General features: G+C 35.2%; 1 protein-coding gene across 8 annotated transcripts in view; it reads right to left on the reverse strand.

The window, feature by feature from the left end:
- SDCCAG8 (SHH signaling and ciliogenesis regulator SDCCAG8) overlaps window positions 1-21,811 on the reverse strand; it is a 265,165-nt gene that overhangs the window by 163,243 nt on the left and 80,111 nt on the right. For all 8 annotated transcript variants that reach the window (XR_014293561.1, XM_082615995.1, XM_082615996.1 and 5 more), the window contains 3 exons: window positions 19,498-19,650; window positions 12,435-12,569; window positions 9,466-9,582 (listed from right to left, as the gene is read on the reverse strand). Coding sequence is in view for 7 of the 8 variants with exons in the window: in XM_082615995.1 (XP_082472121.1) it covers window positions 9,466-9,582; window positions 12,435-12,569; window positions 19,498-19,650 (405 nt within the window). In the remaining variant the exon portion in view is untranslated. The remainder of the gene's footprint in view (window positions 1-9,465; window positions 9,583-12,434; window positions 12,570-19,497; window positions 19,651-21,811) is intronic.

Genomic DNA, 21,811 nt, shown 5'->3' on the forward strand with positions numbered 1-21,811 from the left:
AAAGCATTAACTATTAATGCCATTTTTCTCCAAAGGAGTTACCAATATATTCCCAGGGGTCATGGGTTCACACAGATACGAAACTCTGACTGAGGGTATTTAATTCTGCAGGCTTCCTGAAAAGTGACTGCTCTTCCAAAATACTATCTTGGGCAGTTTGCTGTTGACTAAAATCCTTCCAATAGACCTTCATTCTTAATTCAGACTAGGACTTTAATCCTTATTGCAGATTAAATGGTATCCATCTTGTAATTAAATTCAACTGTTTAAAAGGCTAGATGTTTTATTGTTCTACTATTCATCATAATGAAAAGAATAAAACCTAAAATTGATGACAGTAAAATTTCATTCTTATCATAACAGAAGTGTCATTTTTATAAAATCAGAGTGAATGGGAAATTTGGAATGACACTTGAGACTCCATGTAATTTTATTGATTTTTTTTTTTTTTTTTTTTTTTTTTTCTGTACGCGGGCCTCTCACTGCTGTGGCCTCTCCCGTTGCGGAGCACAGGCTCCGGACACACAGGCTCCGCGGCCATGGCTCGCGGGCCCAGCCGCTCCGCGGCATGTGGGATCTTCCGGGATCGGGGCACGAACCCGTGTCCCCTGCATTGGCAGGCGGACTCTCAACCACTGCGCCACCAGGGAAGCCCAATTTTATTGATTTTATTAATACTTAATTTATAATTAAGAACAGAGAAATATTTCCTATGTTTCTGAAAACATAGGCATTTAGACATAAAGAAAACCTTAGCTTTCACTTATCCAAGCTTCTCATTTCACTGGGAAAGAAAATGAGGCTCTGAGAGGTTAGCTCAGGAAGTTAGCTGAAAAGTCAAATCAAGTCTTTGGACTCACAGTCCACAGGTAAAATATTACCCTGTACACTCTGTGTTTCACCTTCCATTATTAGTCATGTGGAAATCTTCTACAAATCGTTAAAGTAACTGTCAATTCTTTTATTTCTAGAAAACTAATCCTACTTGATTCTAACACTGTTAGTAAGATGACATTTTTTGTATGTCATCTGAAAATGATGTTGAAAATCTTAAAATTGTCTCATTACATAGAAAACACTACAAAGGAAATGAAAAACTTATGCAAATATTCCCAAAATATAATATGACTTCTGTGCCTGACTGTAGGACATGCAGCATGTTATAAGTAGGCAATTGCTTGGGATTCTGAACCTTATAGAAGACTTTTTTCTATGGGCAATCTTTTATAACAGAGACGTGGCACTTGAGATACTGAGGTCAGTGATACAAGTATGCTATGGAATCAAAAGACACATGCATTCCTTGAACATCTCCTCCTTCCCCTGCATGCCTATCCCCATTCCTTTGCTCAAGCTGCCATTTTCCAACCTAAATGCCTTCGTCTCCCATCTATGGTGGGCAACATCCTTACCATCCTTCAAGTTTGTCCTCTCTCCTTCTCCTAAATCATCATACCCTTCGGTAGTTTGCTAATGATAGTTATTATGTTCTTTGACATATATTTATTTGCAAACCTGTCTTATATACTCCCTTTTTTAAGAACAGAAGGTTCATTCTAGGCCAGCACAGTGCACGCAATATATGGTTATTGAGTTAAAAAAAAAACGAGTGAAGTTTAGGGCAAAAGGATTCTAAATTTATAACAGTATCTGTTCTCTTCAAAATATGACTTATCACTTTCCTTTGAAAGTACATGTAAATGGCCATATTAAAGTGATCTATGAAGAGAAGGCAGCAACACATGCTTAAGATATTGTTAAGTGGAAAAAGTAAAAACCAAAATTACATCTAGGCTATGCTTACTACTTGAAAATATTATATATGCATATGGACAAAAAGTAGAAGGTAAAACAGAAAATGGAAACAATTTGCTCTGTTGGGTGGTGGAATTATTGGCTTCTGTGAATGTGTCTATGTTTATACAATAAATATCTTTTAAATGTATACATATGTAGTAATTAGTAATATTTATACTGGATATTGGTACTAATATTTATGGACTATAAAAAAAAAAGCATCTGTAGCTGTCCTATGTCAATACCACTCAGTTTGCCGGCCTGCATGGAAACATATTCAAAGAACTGCTGCCACCTGGTAGTCACCAGAATTGCAGACTTGGTAATCAGAGAAGATAACCTGTAAGGTTAGAAGGCTGGGTCAACTTTTAAGGTCAAAATAAGCATGCACAAATTTTTTAAGGACCAAAATATGAATCATCCACTGAAATTGAAACACGGCAAAAACTGTATTTCTTTAGGACCAATAGTTGATGAATCTTATGACTTCCTTAAAACACACAAATATTTCTTGACTTCACTTTACAGTTTTATATTCCTATCCAAAGGCACACATTTATTTCTAAATATTTATCCCATAAGGCGTATTATTTCTAAAAGGGCTTGTTTTGTTTCTTATTTGTGCCCTTATCTCTAAATAGCCCTATATTGCTACTTTCATATATATTGTTTCTGTGCATATTTGATTTTTAAAAAAATATATTATTATGGTGAATAGCATTATCATCTTCGCTGGAAAATCAAATGACTTTTTTGAACATATGAATTTCCATAGTGGTTTTATGAATGAGATATACATATACTGCCACCTAAAACCATGGCCCAAATCATTATTAAAGTTACTAATGCTAAATGCCCCAAGGATCTGCAACTTGGTATTATTCACTGGATTGATTTGGAACTGTTTCTTTGTTCAAAAAAATCAAACTCAATTTTTTACTGCTATTTTTCTGACCTCACAAACATAATTATAATCTTAAATGGAGAAATTAACTTTATATGGTGTTTTAGAAAAATAATAAGTTGATAACATTTTAAAAAATGGAGATATTTTAAAGTATTTACGTAATCCTATTTGTTCCATTCAAGCATCACACAGCACAAGAACAAAAGAAGCTGATTTATTAGACATATGCCAGGGTGAAGAATTTTCTCAGAATTCTTGGTTAGCTTGTGATAAGAACACAAATTTATCTAAGTATGATGAACAATGCTTTAGGGCATACTTAGGGAAGATGCTATTTTAAAAAAAATAAAAAGCTTTATTGCATCACACACATGGAACCAGATTCTCCCTCTTATGGGCTGTAGCCAGCATGAAGTTCACACTACATTAATTTGCACTTGTCGATATGCTACTTTGCAAGTATTTTTAACGCATGTTCAAATGTGTACTCTGTCTCTTAAACTAGAATATAAACCCCCTAAGGGCAGGACCTTGGTCTTCTAGTTATCACCCCACAGTGCCTAGCGCTCTGGTCTGGGCAGGCCAAGCCCTCTCGAATGGCTGTGGTCTGAGTGAGGAGCAGGGAAACGAATGTGCTAAGCCTCCAGCACTGAAAGACGGTGTGAAGAACACTGGAGAGCAACTCTGTCATCACCAGGACCAAGTGATTACATGTACTAACGGCATGCCCAAGTGGCCCAATCCCAGTCATTTTTTAGAGATAGAAGTGAGACTGCAGGTGGTAGTTGGATAGTTTCTGAAGTCTAGCTCTCAGAAGCCATCCATTATCTCAATATATTCCCCAAAAGCCTTCTGAGGAGAGTATACAGCATTACAGATACATAAGAGAGAACAGAGACGAATGGGATTTTTCTTTAATCTGTAGTTGCTAAATTACGAGTAGAAAAGACAAATATCACTACTAGCCAGTTTAACACATACAGTGAAATACTCCTAGGATGTTTCCAGAATCAAATAAAAGACAATGCACCTCAGAGGTCCATTAGTTGGGTCTTTAGGTAAAGCACATTACTGCTACCGTTTAAAACTAAAAATTTCAGGGAAGAAAGTTCCATGGCCTGTTGTAGCAATCTATTTCAATCTTCTTACTGTCAGAAAGTTATTTCAGGCTGCTGTGATTTCCAGTTGCTGTGATTAAATCTCTTTGTTCTTATTCTTTCCATACTAAAGATTGAGAACAGGTGTTTAACTTTCTCCTTGAAATTATCTGTCAAGTCCTTAAAGATAGTGAAGCAATGCTTTAGTCTTCTCTAAGTAGAAAGGTACAATTCTTCAACTTTTCTTTATTACTTTTATTTCTCTGGCCTTACGTAGGACTTAACCTTTAGGACGTGTTGGGCTTCCTCTCATATTTACACAAAGCCATACAAAATAGCGGTACTACCCCCAACAATGTAATTCATTCAACTGAACTTAGGAAATAACTCCTGTGTTGATACAGTACACATTTTTTAATGTCAGCATTAAACTGTGGAGTCATACTGCTGTAGGTACGAGCAACACTCAAACCTTTTTTTGTGCTCATTTTCTAGCCAAAATTTTCTGATCTATTTCTTTTGTATATGTGCTCTAGCCTTAAATATTTGCTTTGATTACCCCCTTCAGGTAATTTTGAACTTCAACATTTCCTACTCAGTATTAGCCACAACTCCAAAGTTATAACTTACACAATACTGATAAGAAAGTCTTTTTATCTCTGAAAGAAATTGAACCAACCTAAAAATGTTGTAATATAAAACAATTTATTTATGTATATGTGTATTCTCATCCAAGCCAGTTTTTAAGCCATGTGCCACTAATAATAAGATAATAAGACTATAACCAATCATATACTCACCTGCTGATGCCATTAGATGATTAAGGGACCAGGGATCAGGCATGTTGTCTGTATTTCAAAACACTCTAAAACCATTGTTATAATTTAAGATTGATAAGTCTTCAATCTCAAAACTCCACACTCTAGCAGGGCAGGGGAAACAAAGTTTTATCTTTATACTCAGGGCAGGGGTTGGCAAGCTTTTTCTCTAAAGGCTCAGATAGTATTTCAGTCATGGTGGGCTATGGGGTCTCTGCCACAACTTCTCAACTCTGCCTTTGTAGCAGGAAAGAAGCCATAGACAATACATCAACAACTGAGTGTCGCTGAGCTCTACTACAACTTTATTTGTAAAAGCAGACTGCAGGTCAGATTTGGCCCATACTCTGTAGCTGGGCAGCCTTCTTTTACAGATACAGGACACCTGCACATGTTAAACATGCACTCATATCTGCATATGTAAGTAGGAGTATATATGTGTGCATTAGCGCATCAAATCTCTGTCTGCCTATCCCCATAGCCATGGTGGCTTCATGGGCATGTGATCAGTGTGCTCATACAGGGCCCTGTGTTTAGAAGGGCCCTGAACTTGCAGTTTAATGCTCTGTGGTCAATGTCTTAAGATTCTTAATGATTTTATATTAGAATTTGTGTTTTATAGGTGAAGTCTGATGGTACAATGGAAGCCCCACTCACATCTGTGGTCTTGTCTCTCCACTGACTCATGGCAGCCCTGGGGCACTTCTTGGACACTTGTTACCTTCCAGCTTCCTCTTCCTGGCCCCTGCCTTGGGACCTTGCTGCTCTCCATGTTGGGTGGGACCAGGTCATGGCAGTGTTAGGGGGAGGCATTCGTTCTGCCGTTATCCTTTACCTCTGGCGGGAGCCTGGATGTGAGCCTGGGAAAGGTTGGGTTGAGTGTGTACACCCCTATCGCCTGAGGGTAGGACACGGAGTTGACTATCCCTCCTCCCGCCTGGCAGCACTACAGCACAGTCAACGGACCCAGCGTGGAGCCTCTTCCCACCCTGACCCCTCTACCAAGTGTCTCCCTGTGTGGAGGCTGCAGTCTCTAGGGGCCTTCCCAGCTGACCACCTTGGGAGAAGACTGACTCTCTCCCCTCCCCACCAGGGCATGGTGTATAGGTTCTGTGGCTAGTGACATGGAGAACCTAGAAACCATGGATTCATCTGTACACCCAGTCATGGGGCACCTATGGGGGTCTGCATTCCCCCCAACATGAATATCCCTGTGCTGGAGGGAGTCCAACATTAAATAGCAAATAAAAACACCATGACATTCAGAGGGAGGGAGGAAGAGGGAGAAGGGGAGAGGGAGAGAGAGAGAGAGAGGAGAGGCTGCCTGCAGGAGAAAGGAAAACGTTTTGTAATTCAGTACCTTTAACATCACTTTTTTCCTGCTTTTTGAACAAAGGGCCTTGTGTTTTCATTTGGTACTAGGCCCTGATCAAAGATTAGGGGCTGTAAAGAATCATCTTCTGAGACTCATCTACCGAAATGGAAGCTAATAAAGAAAATTCCACTTATGCATCACTCATTTCAGAGTCAGCTAACCTTCATACCATCAGGGTAATAACAGGTTTCCTGCAGCCTTCCTAAATCTTAAATGTAAGGCTCTGAAATTAATTATGTATTTTGGATTTCAGACTAAGGGGCTCCTTTCAGAATATGATGATTGGGGTTGCTGCAAGGTAGCCATTTCCTTCAGACAGTTTGCTACAGGATTAACTCATTTCCTTAGAATGGTGAGGAGGTACCTTATAAATATAAAGCACAATCAAAACATTATGCATGAAATTTATTGATAACAACAAAGAAAGTTGAAATGTTTCTAAGATTTCCCTTTATTTCCTATTAAAGAAGGTAATACCATAACATTCTAACATACAAAAACACAGGTTTCCCTGATTTGAATAAACTAACTGTAAAACAAACACTGTAGAGATGGTATTTGAATATGGGTTGGGCATTATAGGATATTAAAGAATTATTAATATTTTTAGGTATGATGATGACAGTGATTGTGAAAAAAATCCTTCGTAGATGCACACTGAAGCATTTCTGGGTAATAACACAATGTCTGAGATCTGCTTTACATACTTCAGTAAAAGCAGAAGAGAGGGAAGACAGAAGAGGAAGAGGAAGAGAAGATGGAGAAGAAAAGGATGACAAAGAAGATGAAGATGACAATGAAGGTGAAGATGAAGGAGAGAAAAAATTGTGAGGTAGATGGAATAGGATTGGCAAAATGACGAGCCTAGGTGATGGAGATGTGGGAATTCATTATAATAGTCTCTTTATCTTCATATATGTCTTTAAATTTCCATAATGGAGTGCGTGTGTGTGTGTAACTGTTGTCTACAAAAAGTTTCTGATAAAAATCAGGGCACAGATTTTTCATTCTCCTTCATACCAAATGTCTTTTTTTTTTTTTTTTTTTTTTTTTAGTGCGAGAAGCATCCTCTGAGGCTGACAGGAGCTCTCTAAACTGAAGAGATACAAAGGAGTTGATGGGAAGGATAATCTGCCCATCAGTTCCTAACACAATAAAAAAAAAAAAAGAAAAGGAGAAAATGGGAGGAAGAGATTGCCATTGTTACTCTCCTAACCTTTCCTTCTAATTATGCCAGAGTCAAGGCTTGGGTCACAAGGAAAATGATTTGGGTGGTCAACCATTTGCCCTATTTTGTATACATCAAAAAGCTCTTGTTCTCACCACATTCCAATCTGACAGATTCCCATCTACTTTAAAAATGTAAGAAGCCAGATTAACAAAAATATAAATAAAATGACTATATTACAAGGAACCCTCTTTTTTGTAAACATAGAGATAGCCTTCTTGTTATTCTGAATTGCACGATATGTAACACTTTAAAAGTAAAATACACTTTATAGGTACTTCAGATAAACACTCAACATGCCCAGCTTTTAAAAGTTAAATGTAAATTTCTCTCTTGAGTGCAGATGGTGGCCAAGCAAAGTAGCTCTTCAGTCATAAAGACAGAAGGTCAGGTCATGGCTGAAAGACCAAAGAACAATTGCTGCTTTGCTACTCCAGATCATCAATGGAATGAGACGCCACTACTTTCTTTTTTTTTTAAACTGTCTATTCAATACAAAATAGTTACAAGGAGTACCTATAAGATTTCCTCAAATTATGTCCAAGAAAAAATAGTAATAAGCACATCACATCTCTGACGTCCTCAAAAGGCACATCTCTATCTAAAAATAATACTAAAATCATTATAAAAACTGTCAATGTTTCACTATTTAGCAGGAAATATTTACAAATGAAAACTGCTCCTTTTATAATCCTGCAACTTTAGCCTCCACCTCATTAGTGATTAATTAAAATGAGATATAGCACTAAAAGACAAATATTACAAATACTTCTACATACATTATTCATTTACAAGGGATATTATAATCTTATTATTCCTATAGTGTTCTCTCTCTAGAATATTAAAATGTAATTTTTAAATAACTCAGAGACTCTTCCTTACTGTATTTTTCCAGTTAGTCCAAAATGTTATGCTGGCAGATGCTACAGAATAACAGAAAAGGTATATAATAATGCTAGTGAGCATGCCAATATGATACCTTTTTAAAAAAGTTGTATAATATATCATAAAAGGAAAGTTCTGTGTTGGTTAGTAATCCTAGATCTTCAGTTCCTGATAGAAAGGATTTTTAATTCCACTATCAGGCACGCCCCCAACTGGATGGAATGAAATATCAACAGTTTCATTATTTGTACATGTTAACAAGGAAAATTCTTCTGAAAATTTAAAACTCGTTAGAACACTTTGAATATAGTGATACAAAAGCATAATTTGATTTTGGTTATTTAGATTTTAATTTAATGCCAGGGATTTCAGTTACAACTTGAAAAACTTTTTGTACTAAATTTCATTATCACTTTCATTTTCAATACTTTTCCCAATTGTCTTTGCATCATTTGCATAGAAGAGCTGATTGGGTTGAAAGGGAGATATGTTGCAAAATACGGTAAAAAGTGTTGAACTAGAAATATATTTCAAAAAAATTTATTTAGGACTACCCACTTTTAAACCATAGTGATTTCTTTAAAATAATGACACTGAGGACTCAGTCTTATTTTAATTGAATAGATTTCTCAACCTGCTTTCACTGAATAAAAAGAATGAAAGTGTTCAATGTTTTGTACTATAACAAAATTAGAAAATCAAAAGTCAGCCTATTAGAACTGCCTCTCTAAAAACTTTATCCATGTTGTCAATTAAAATTGAAGTATCTACATGATCTCAACAAAGATATAATGTAAAACATCTGTTCAAACTGAAATTGAAGTAAGGAGCAGTTTTTTTCCTAACATTTCCAATTTTACTGTATTTAGGTTTCCTGAGCAAACGTATTCATGGTTATCTTAGTTTAAACTGGTTTCACTCTGCCAACGATCAATTTGATTGACATATTTACATATCAACTCATCTCATCTCACAAATTTTAAACTTTTTCACTTAAAATTGGATGCAAGTTGGCATCTTTAAAGAACTTTACGTACATATATTTTAGGTTCAAAATGAACATTAGAACATTTTCTTTTACTTTTGTAAGTAATAGATACACATATCCAAATGTATATTTATGACCTGTCAGATTGTAATTTCATATGCATGCAGTTGTATTCTCACAATTTCATGTGAAAGGTGATAATTTTAGGCAACTGTAGATGAAATTCTTTTAACAGTATAAATTGGATCACTCCATTAGTTAGAAACAATATAATAGAAATGAATGACTTAGGGCTAAAACCACAAACATTTCAGAAAAAAACATTAGTTATGTCTTTAATTGCTGCAGTTACGCTTGTATCAAATCTTACCTGATCTTTAATTTCAAGATCCCTTTTAGTTTTTGTTCTGTACTCTCTGTGCTCCTTTTCTGCCTCATCCTTCTCCATTTTGGTTTTATTCAATTGATAGCGCATTTCTCCACACACCTGTTAGATTATAAAAACTAGATCAATAGCTGCTGGAATTTACCAGGCAAGGCCTGCAATTAGATCTTTTGGTGCCCCCTAGAGGTCATATAAATAAAATACATAGAACTTTTCTAAGAATGGCATTTTCTATTAGCATAGTCAATATATTCTGTTAAGATGTGGAGGCAATATCAGATGTTATTGAGTCTTACAATTTCAAATGACAGATAAAGAAATGCATAACCAGGGAATTTAAGTGATATATACAAGATTTTTCATGTAAAATAATAGTTTCAATTGCATATTATCATCTAAAATGCACTATCATCTTGCTTTTAACTAGGTAAAATTATTAATTAAAATATTAAGCTATGTCATTATTCATTCAAATTGTCATGGTTATATAGATACTCTATATTAAAAACTTTCCTTTAAACTCTTTATCAGTTAGACTTTTATTTAAGGAAATTTATAAAGGTATTTTTCTCTCTGCTAATAGACTATATTATCAATATTTAGGAGTAGAGTATTACCCAGCCGGTATTTACCGTAGGCTTTGCAGATTATGTCAATCTTACCATGCACAATACTATATATTTAAATTAAGAAAGTTAAAAGTCATAGACTGCGACTAAGCCCACTCTGCTTTTAAAATAGCTATGGCATTCAACATAAAAGGAAAATATACATGTAAGTGAAATGACTTTAACATATTGTTAAATAATAAACACACTCAGTATCTTAAAATTGTGTATCATTCTTTATATAATCTTTTTTTTTTCAATCCAGGGCATCTACAGACAGATATATACATTTGGAAAATACAATTAGCAGATAAATCTAAATAAAGAAGTTATGAACTTTTGAGATAACTGAGAACTTGTAGAGAGATCAAGTAATACACACATCTGCTAAGTCAGCTTCTAAGTTACAAATACAAATTTTTAAAAATCATGTATCATCTAATGGCTATACCTGTTTGAGACTTCACAATTTTGGTAGTTCTCCAAAAATGATCATTAGAATTTTAGAAATTAGTTTCATCATTATTGAAGTATTAGAATCTTATAAAACCTATATGTATTTCCTATGTTCAAATAAAAAATACGTTAAAAATAAACGAATCTGTGTTCAAAAATTATAGTGACAAGACAGAAAAAGAAGTCAGTTAAGCTTCTCCCCAGTGACCCTCAAAAAGCTAAAAAAGAATAAAATTACTACAAATTGTATCTGAAATTCAAATATGTAAGAGTTGATCCTTCCCCTTTCAAAAATATTGGTAATTCACAAAAAGTTACTAAAGCTAAATAAAATTTAAAAATTAAGAATTACAGAAAAAAATTAGAGGAGCCTTAACTGACTTTCTTCACTATTCCAATCTATTTGATTTACATATAGGAATAAAATTTAAAGACTCCACTTATAATACCAGAACATAACAGTTATACAACCATGGTGTTTAAAACCCAACACCAGTACAAAATTACTATACATAATAAATATCTAAGCATTAGGTCCTGTTTAAAATGACCGTGCCCCTTAATTTTATTTTTAAAGTTTCCTTGCCTCACTAATTTCAGTTTAAAATGCATTTGCTAAGTTTATCTGTAACACTTAAATTTCATCTAAAATAAATGAATAAATTAAATTTAACTAGAATTATATTATCCCAGGGTTGGAAGCAGTCTTAAGGCACTCCTCTGATGCTTGAGTCCTTTTGGACAGTTCTAAAGACAAGTAATCATTCTTTACTGTATCATATTTCAACAGAAAGTTCTCCTTTATAATGAACTGAAAATCCTCATCATAGCTTTCACCTATCAATCCAGGTTAACCATTTCCATCTCTCTGCACCAGTTCCCTTACTTCTACCCCTACCTCCACACAAACATCAATTATGTTGGCAAATAGGATATTTTAAGCTTCTACATTAGCTAGCTTAAATTTTAGAAAGCAAATGAAGAACTATATAAATTCAAGGAAAAAAGAGAAAAAATAGGCTTCCTTTCCTAATATATATTAAAGTTAATTTAAATTACTGAGTTATAAAACAATAATGGCATTACAAATGTGTCCAAATTTAGGAAAATATGTTGAGAAGTAAAATGCAGTATGAAATGGGTATGCATTTTAATAAAATTATCTGTGTATGTCTTGATGAAAAATAAATTGATTTAATTTATTACATCATGCGTGTCCATATTTTGTTACTTAGTTTTAAAGCAATGATTACTGAAGTCTACACAGACTTCTAGTGTTTCTTAAACATGTACCTTAGCCAGTTAAGACCATTAAGCATTTTAGTTCTTGGTTCACAAGTTTGTGATGCCCATAGTGCAGACATGGTGATACCACAGTGTAAAGTATAAATTTAAGGACCAACAGAATAAGAAGTTGTAGTATTAGAATCGTGATTTTAGAGAACAGGTCTGAAAGGAATGAGAGATGGAGAATTATGTTAAGCACACTTATCATGTTATAAATAAATACATGTCTTTTAGTATTATTGTGAAGATCAAACTTATGCAAAAAATTACTCCTAGTTGACTAATTCAGATGTACAAGTTTTATCAGATATTCAATAATTAAAGTAATAAAACTTGTTTATTTACAAGTGTGTCTCAGCAACTTAATCCTTAAGCTCTTTGAGGACGTTATTTGTGTCTAATTCATCTTTGTATTTGCAGCACCCAGAAAAGGGCCTGCTGATAATAAGTAAATGTTTGCTGAATGACCATTATGTGGACCTTTATTATCTTGAAATAACAAAATTTTTTATACTCCAGACTTCTTTTTGAGCTTTTTACACTACGAAAAAATTTTCAACTAAAATATTTAAGTAATTAGTCAACTAAAATCTCTCTTTGTACCTTTGTGACATCCATTTCCCGGGAAGCAAGCTGGTTTTCAACTTCCTCTAGTTGATTAACAGCCGAAATTTTCTCTCTTGTAATCTTTTCCACCTGAGTCTCCAGTTGGGCAATACTCTCAGATAGGGTCAACGTCTGTACGAGGAAATAAAAGTCCTAAATGATAATGTCATTTGACAAAAATATTTTAAATATCTTGAATTAGTAGAGTCTCAGCATGGCCACTGGGCTCTCTCTGTAAGTCATTTCTCTGTGGATTGGGTATCTCCATTGCTCTGCATTCTCAATTCATCACCCTTGACTATCACCTCACGTAATTTTCTTTTTTTTCTGGTGGTGAGAACTTTTAAGATTTGCTCTCCTAGCAACTTTCAAATACACAGTACAGTACTGTTAACTATAGTCACCATGCTTTTTAAATATTAAAAATAGAATCAATCAGCAGATATTTATTAAGAAACTTCCATATGCTATACTAACCCTGTAAGAATACCAAAGTTTTATGTCCTTTAAGAATTTCTAACCACCTTATAAAGATACGCCCAATATCTGAAAAATTCAATAAGAATATAAAATAGTATTTTTAAAAAACACGAAGTATTTTAGTAATTTTGTACTATGGTAGACACAAAATAAAGGTGCTGAATTTATCCTCCATGTTAAAATATATTTCAAATTTTCTTGATATATTATTTCTCAACTAAAATTATTTACATGCACAGTACTTAACACATCACACTGTTTTTAGTTGTCTGTTTCCTCATTAGACTAGAAGTTCCTCAAGAGCATTTTCCTCAAGAGGTATATGTTTAATGTTTGATGAATGAATGAATCATTAAAATAAATGGCTTTTCTGAGGGACTATATGGCTATCAGGTTCTTAGTTTTTCTTCCCAGGGTCAGACATGTTTTCTAGACCTTAGATTTAATCTTTATAGTTTTTGGTTTGCAATTACATTTTACTCTGCTCCAGTAGGTCAAACTTTTCTAGGCTATTAATTTCTCATTTGTATTAGCAGTTTTAAAGTGATGAAGAAATGCTACCTTGCCCCAGATCAAAACATATGGGATAGCTATCAGTTTTTAATCAGCTAAAATACAAACTGATGACAAATTTGAAATAATATTTAAAATCTGTCATTGTACACTAACATGGGTGTGAATTCAGTTTTACAACTGAAATCAATAACTAAAATTTTGTAATAAAAATCACGATTACCTTTGTCAACTAATTAAAATTGACAACTTGAAAATAATGAGCCCTAGTAGCTATTTTCTAATTTAGACGGTAGATGTATTAATTAACATTCCTGGGGATTGTGGAGAATTGTACATTTAACTTATGGCTGTTTACATGTCCTTCTTTCATCAAGAGATTGGCTACAAATCTAATTTGCACATAAAATTACTTTTACTAATACCAAGCTACAAACTATCCTTATGCAGATTACAATCTGAAACAAAAATTAAAGGTCAAAAGAGGTTAAATGTAACAAATCAAAAATATTAATTGAATTTTCTTAATTTAAAAATTCAAGTTCATGAGTAAGCATATTATGAATATGTAATTATAGCTTTTCTGGAACCATACAACAATAACAAACTTTAATTACCAGCTACTAAAAACCATGTATTACTTATTTATGTGGATCTATGGTAAACATATTAATATTGTGTGGTTTTTTTGAAGTAAATGGGCAGAAATTTATTTTGCTAATGGTAAATTCTGAGTCAGTTTCTATAGCATGTAACAAATCATACACCTTCCATATGATTCCTTCCCTCTGCCACCCATCACTTCATTCCTCTGCCCACTACCTGTCTGCTCCCTTCTGTCACCCACTTCTCAAGGCCTCCCCTCCTGTTGTCACACCTTCTTTTTCTCCATGCCCACCATCTGGAAGTCAACATTACACTGCAGGAGCTTCTCCATCCACATCTGTTGCAGGGGCAGAAGTAACACAGACAGCTGCAACACTGCTGGATGTCCAGGGTGTTGACATCACATAAGTCCTTTAAACTTTGACAGGGGCAAGCAAGAGACAAGGACACCCAGGATGGGAGAGCTTGATAGAAATCTCTACACTAAAGCAGTCCCTAGTGTACTGAATGTGGTATAAAGTGGCATTCCTCATTAAAAAGGTACAAGAATTAAGGATTCTAGCAATGGGCTATTTTCAAGGGAACCAACTGAGAAAATTCACAAACCACAGGGGGCATTCAATAAATAGATGAAGGACTGATTGAACGAACTAACTTAGTGGTGTAGTGCAACCAAAGACTATTACTGATGCCAACAGGCAAACTCACAGCAAGTACTGTTCATGGGGGAATGATTCAAAATCTGTCTAGGTAGAAGGCATCTGCTCTCCTAGAGCTTCCCACACGAATGAAATTTTTAAGCAGTAAGAAGAAAGGAAAGAAGAAAAATAATAAAAAGAAGGAAAGAAAATCTACAAGTCTCACGAGCATTCCTACCACTAGGAAAGCAGGGACACCTGCTCCAGCACTAACCATGAGAACTTACGTTGTGATTAATTGTTCAGACTCCCTATTAAATTAACTTCCTGTGCTAGGCAGTGTGATAATTTTCTCTTTTAATTCCCTTTGGAAAGGAATGTATTGGATTAACTTTCAGTTGAAAAAATGAAAAGTAATGTTCCCAAGTTCATTCAAGCTAATAAATAAAAAGTAAAGCTGGACTTTATATTAAAATTTGTCTGCTTTTACTAACACAAAGGTCCAAGAAATCTACCCAATAGAGTTAATTCTCTCTTTCACTAGAGTAAGAATAATAGCCACAAGCTAAAATTTGTTAAATGGTCTAACCTAAGCCAGGTATTATATTAGGTACTTTCAAAACATAATCTCATTTAATCCTATCAATTCCTTGAGTAGATCAACCAAGGATCTACTACTCTGAAATCTGGAGAGGTTAAATGAATTGTTCAAGGTCACATAAAGGTCAAATTGGATTCAACACTAAATCCTTTTACTTCAGAGCTTCTTTCTGCCACTTTCTGTGAGAGTACTTGCTTCAGTGCTAGGATCACTTCCAGCTCTTTATTCATACATCTTTATTTAGGGCAGGATCTTCAGATTAAATGTCAAATAAGGCTTAATGGAGGCAAAAAGAAAAAAAGGACTCAGACTCAGAAATGCATTGTAGGACTTCCCTGGTGGCACAGTAGTTAAGAATCCGCCTGCCAATGCAGGGGACATGGGTTCAATCCCTGGTGGGGGAATATCCCACATGCCACGGAGCAACTAAGCCCATGAGCCATAACTACTGAGCCGGCACTCTAGAGCCCGTGAGCCACAACTACTGAGCCCCTGTGCCACAACTACTGAAGCCCACGTGCCTAGAGCCTGTGCTCTGCAACAAGAGAAGGCACTTGAGAAGTGCCAGTGAGAAGCCCACGCACCGCAACAAAGAGTAGCCCCCGCTCGCCACAAGTAGAGAAAGCCCACGTGCAGCAATGAAGACCCAATGCAGCCAAAAATAAATAAATGAATAAATAAAAAAAAAAGAAATGCATTGTATTTCTGTTGCCATTTTCATTCATGAAAAATTATCAGTTTAATAAAGTTATACAAAAAGCACCTGGAATATTCCCTGGCACAGTTCAGACTTCCTTTATTTCTTCTTATCAGGAATTCTCATCAACATATTTTTACATAGTAGAACTACTCAGCAAGGCAAAAGTTTCCACTAAACAACCCAGAAAAAAAGTCTCCTAGGCATGAACGGTAGCTGATCTTTGCTCTTGACGCCATTCATTCTCTCTCTCTCAAAGCTCAGCTTGCAACTTTACCTCCCTCCATACCTTACTCATGTTGGTACATCTGCCTCACACTCTGCATTTCTAAATCCTGCCTGTTTTTTTGAAGCTCAGTTAAAATGCCACCTTCTCCACCAAGTGTTCCGTGATCTCTTGCAGACAGAAATCTGTTCTGATCCTCTGAACTCTCAGTATTTTAGTCATGCCTTTCCAATGGCATGGGGACTTCTTCCTTCCCTTTTTTATCCCCCTTGTATTCATTCAATAAATATATACTGAACACATTTTATGTGGGAGGAATGTGGCAATAAGGCAATAAGGATGTTAACAAACCATATATGCAAGGGAATCATAGTAAATTAGGGGAGATAATTCAATAAGACTTTGCAATAAATTGAGTTATAGAAGCCCACAGGAGGGGCTCCCAAAAATTTATCATTGGGAGACTGTGAGAAGAGGTGGTATCGAGAACTCTGAAGGATCAGTCAGAGAGGCCAGAGGAAGATTCCTCTAGGCAATGGGGGTGAGGTGGGGGGTGTGGGGAGGGGCAAAGCCCTGAAAAATCCTGAAATGAAAAAATAGTATGGCAGACGGGCATGTGTGCACATTTGAGGAAGTGCAAGTAGATCAGTATGGTGGTAATACAAGGAAGAAAAGAGAAGGGAGATGAGACTGGAGAACCAAAGAGAGGGAAAAAATGTACAATCTTTATGCTATAGTAAAAGATCCTAAATTTTATCCAAGGGGTTATAGAGAGACAAGAAGGATTTTAAAGCAAGAGACTGACATACTGACGTGTTCATTTTAGAAAGATCATCCTTGGATCTTTGGGTAAGAGAACAGATAAGGAGGTGAGGCTAGAAGCAAGGGGCTTCTACCACTTGGGGCTGTAGGAATCACCCAAGGGTGAGATATGGAGAGCAGTGGGATGGAGAGACAGGGCAATGTAAAATCGGTAAGGGCCTGAAACTCTAGAACTTGGTGACTTGATGTACAGGGTGAGGGAGAAGGAGGAAACAAGGATGACAGCAAGATTTCTGAGTTGGGCAAATGGATGAATGAAGAGTGGTTCTACTATGAGAGGGAAGATGGGAAGTGCAGCTGGTTTGGAAGCTCACTAGAGACCTAAAGATTTAGGAATCAACAGCATATACATGAAATTAAAGCCACAGTAGTGCTAAACACACCTAAATCTAAAGCTCTCTGCTAAACTCTAGAACCTCCTATCAAGGTGCTTTCTGGATGTGTCTCCTTCATTATCTCAAAGGCAGCTTAAACTCAGAGTAACCTAAAAGGCACACATCATCATTCTCCCAAATCAAGAATATGATTCAGAGAAATCAAAGAAACAGAACCTTTTAAGGAGAATAAGAACGAAAAAATATTCACTAAAAATAGCACAAGGAGGTCTGTAGTGAACACAGCAATGGTAATTTCATTGGCTATGGGCACAGAAGCTGAAATGTAGTGCGCTGAAGAGTGAATGAGCAGTAAGAAAATGAAGATAACATGTATGGACAAATCTTTCAAGAAACTTGATTATTAAGGGGAAGAGTAAGGAGGGATATGGAACTACTAAGGTGGCTTCCAGCCTTGGCCGCACATTGGAATCGCCTGGACAATTTTTTAAAATACTGACCCCTAGATCCTACCCTCAGATATTCCCCCATAATTTGTTTGGGATGCAGATTGGGCAATGAGAGTTTTGGAACTTCTGTGTAGCCAAGATTGAGAATGACTGGATTAGAAGAAAGATTGTTTCTTTCAACAGGTGAGAGAAATTTGAGACTATTTTCCTGGTGATAAGGAAAAGGCTATAGTGAAGGACAAAGGTTGAAGATTCAGAACAGAGTGGAGAACTAATGGAAATAGGTCCCTGAGGTGGTGGAAGAGGATGGGATTCAGAGCAAGAGGAAAGGATTAGGATTAAGCCACTCCCATTCTGACACAGCTGCAGTACAGGTGAAATTTTACTTTAGGCAGAGGTGGGGGGGGGGATAAATAAGGTGATTACCATCTAATGGCTGTCAACTTTCTTTGTTAGGGAAGTAAGGCTCTCTGCCGAGAATGAGGGGAGAGGTGGTATGGTAGAGAATTTGAGGGGAATAAAGTGATCTGAAATAGTCCTTGAAAAATGTGTCTTAGATACCAACACTTCCCACCTAGACTACTATAATTACCTCCCACCTGATCTCCAGGGGTTTATTCTGGTCCTCCTTCAAATCTATTGACAGATGATTTTTCTCAAATATAAATGGGATCATGACACTGCCCAATTTACTGCCATTCAATGGTTTCCCTTCACTTTTGGATAACATTTAAAACCTTTGACATGGATTTTAAGACCATTCATGATTTGGTCCTTGCATACTTCTCCAAACTCATCTTCCACTACTCTGGCCCTTACTTCCTATGCTCCAGTCACCTGAGCCCTCTCTAAATTCCTAGAAAGTATGATGCTTTCTAGCTTCAGAGCCTTGGGAGTGTTGTTTTCCTGGGTCTGAAACTCTTCCCCTCAACTCTTCACCTGACCACTCCTACTCAACTCTTTTGAGCCTCATTTGCAAAACCTCTTTCTTAGGAAAGTCTTCCATGACTGCCTAGACTAAGTTATATTTGCCTGTTACACATTCTCATGGTACTCTATACCGTACCTTCATGTATTTTGTACAGAGTATATCATCACTTTTTTTTTTTTTTTTGGTTACTTGGTTTCTTACAAGTGTTTTACCTTCTTAAAGGCTAATTTAGGAGTGGGGGATGAAATGGGGGAGTCATCTCTCCTTGATTTAACCAAACTTGAAATAAAATCTGGGTATCTGCAGAGCACCTGCTCTCCTCTGACAAACAGAAAGGGAATCAAACAGAATGGCAGGATTAGAGTAAATTTCACATTTTCCTATCATGAAATCTAATTGATTATTTTCTTTGGAAAGGTCAGAGAATATAACTTTTATTGAGAAACACATTGAAGAATAGAAAATTTTTATGAACTCTAAGTTATAAGCAACTTGACTACTTAAATGGTTTAAACATGTAAGATCATTCGAGGGAGGCTCAAGAGGGAGGTGATATGGGGATATATGTATACTTATAGCTGATTCACTTTGTTGTACAACAGAAACTAACACAACATTGTAAAGCAATTATACTTCAATAAAGATATTAAAAACATTTTTTAAATAAAGATCATTCAAGAATTGCGGCCTGTAGACTCATCAATTACATCACCACAAACATTTCTTCTGCAATGTCGATAACAAATTGAACCCTTTAAATACCTTTAAGCCCATGTCCTCTCTTTCTTTTGTTATTTCTCTTTTCATCATCTCTTTCTCAAAGGCTCTTTTTTCTTGCTGAGATGCGAGTTCTTTCTCAAGTCGCTCTGTCTGCCTCTCCAGTTCATTCTTCAACTGTTCGCACTGGATTAAAGCCTGCCAGAATAAGACAGAGTGAAATGGGACCTTAGAATTTAGAAGAAATAAGAGGGAAATGAGACAATTAAGCTTTGATTTTATTTAAAATAGTTACAACTCACTGTAAAGTCAAAGTAAAGAATATTTTTATATTTGTTTGTCAACACCACTTACTGATTCATATGTTACATGTATTCAAATGTTATATGTATTCAAATGTATTTATTCACATATTTCAGTTTGCACAATTAAGGCTATATTAACTAATCAACTAAGAAAATTCAGGTAACAAACCTTGATAAGGGCCACAGAGGAGTCTGAATTTTATAAAAGGGGATCAGAAAAACCAAGTGTTCTAGTATTTTCAATTATATATCATGTTTACACTACAAGAAATATATAAGTATCTAATTTAACTTATTTTTCATCTGGACATGGTTAAAAATTATTTGTACTTTAAATGATAAACAGATCAAAATTTTAAGATGAGATGTACTTATCATTAATACAGGCATTTATTGTTTAACATTATATAATAACTGAGTTTCCTTAAATAGAAGTAAGATAAGATTTGGTTCACTCTCCTTACACACATAACTAAAGTAAAAATTAGGTAATAATCAAGTTTAGATAAGGAAAGACTCGAAATAGCATTTACTACCTAGTTTTGTAAAATGAGAAGTGTTATATTTCATTTCTGGCAATTTAAAAGTCGATAATTGTCCTTTAGTTTAAATTTCCCACTCTGAATTTCCAGAAGTAAATTCTCTCTAACTTCCTGTTGGCTATATTTACAATATCGTTATGCATAACACATATATTATACATACATGCATAACACATATATTATACATAACACAGTTTATTATACAATAATAAACTAAATTCAAAATCTCAAGAAAAAAATAAAATTAAGGTGCTTGACATAGAGAATCTGAGTCATACTATGGTGTCTTAGTCTCATCCCAGTGGCTCCTTATCATATCCTCCTCACTCAACCTCTATATGTTCCCCTGAATTGAGAGAAACTCAAGTCTCATATGACTTATATACTATGTAATTATAATTTGATAGTCACAGTTGTTGTTAATGGAGATGAAAGCAGTCTCAGTAAGCACTGTAAGCTCTATGCATTGCTATGCTTCCCTGTGGTGAAAGCTATAATAAATATAGACAATAAATATTTAGGATATGTGAATTTTCTTCTTTTTATCATGAGAGCATTAAACCCTAATTTCTTTCAAACTCTTCTGGAAATGTTCCACACTCCTAGGCATAAAAAATGAAGATAAAATGCAACTGTCCCGGATTTACTGATAAGCGAATAAAATGCCTGAAAAAAAGATTCTCCTAGGGAGTTAGTCCCAAGTCCAATTCTAGTTGAAAATGTCTGGAAAATAAAATTTTACATTAGATTTTAAAAGAAATGGAAAAGCATCATTTTTCTATAATTTAAACCCTTGGAGCTTGAAATACTATGAATTAGAGATTTTTGCACTTCAGAACACAATTGCTCTTGTGTAAAATATTTTTATGAACCTAATAAAAATGTTCATGATGTTCACTGATATATGAATATCATGAAAGACTAAAATGATTATGGACTATAAACTAATATATTTAATCAGAAGGTTTTTCATTGAATAAAAACTCAGGAATCAACCTTATTAGGTATATGAACAGTGGAAGGAACTGCTGAAGATCAGGTTAACATGAAGAGCAACTAAAGAGTCAATTCAAAGAATTCAATCAATTCAAGAACAAGGAACAGTAAATGATCCTGACAGGTAAGAGGCCTAATGCTAAGATGATATAAACAAAAAGCACAAGTGAGAAGTTGTAAATCACTTAAACAAAACCGCTGCTGAAGCCTTGGTTTCATGGATGGCATTCTATGAGGAGTAGCCACCACTGAGAGGTGATGGTGAGTATGAAAGCAGTAACGAAACACTGAATAAAAATATTAGGTTAAAAACTGGATATTGATCACTCTCAGTTTGTAGCCAATGATTCCATATAAAATAGCTTTTGCTTTTATTTATTTTGATTTTAATATATATGTCTGGTCACAACGAAGAAAATATTACATAACATTTGGAATTAGAAAAGTCATTTAATCTTACAATGGTCCTCATATACAAGATTTGGGTTTACCAAATAAATATTTATACATTCTTTC

Source organism: Mesoplodon mirus (assembly GCF_964341445.2).
Source record: "Mesoplodon mirus genome assembly, chromosome: 3".
Classification (NCBI taxonomy): Eukaryota; Metazoa; Chordata; class Mammalia; order Artiodactyla; family Ziphiidae; genus Mesoplodon; species Mesoplodon mirus.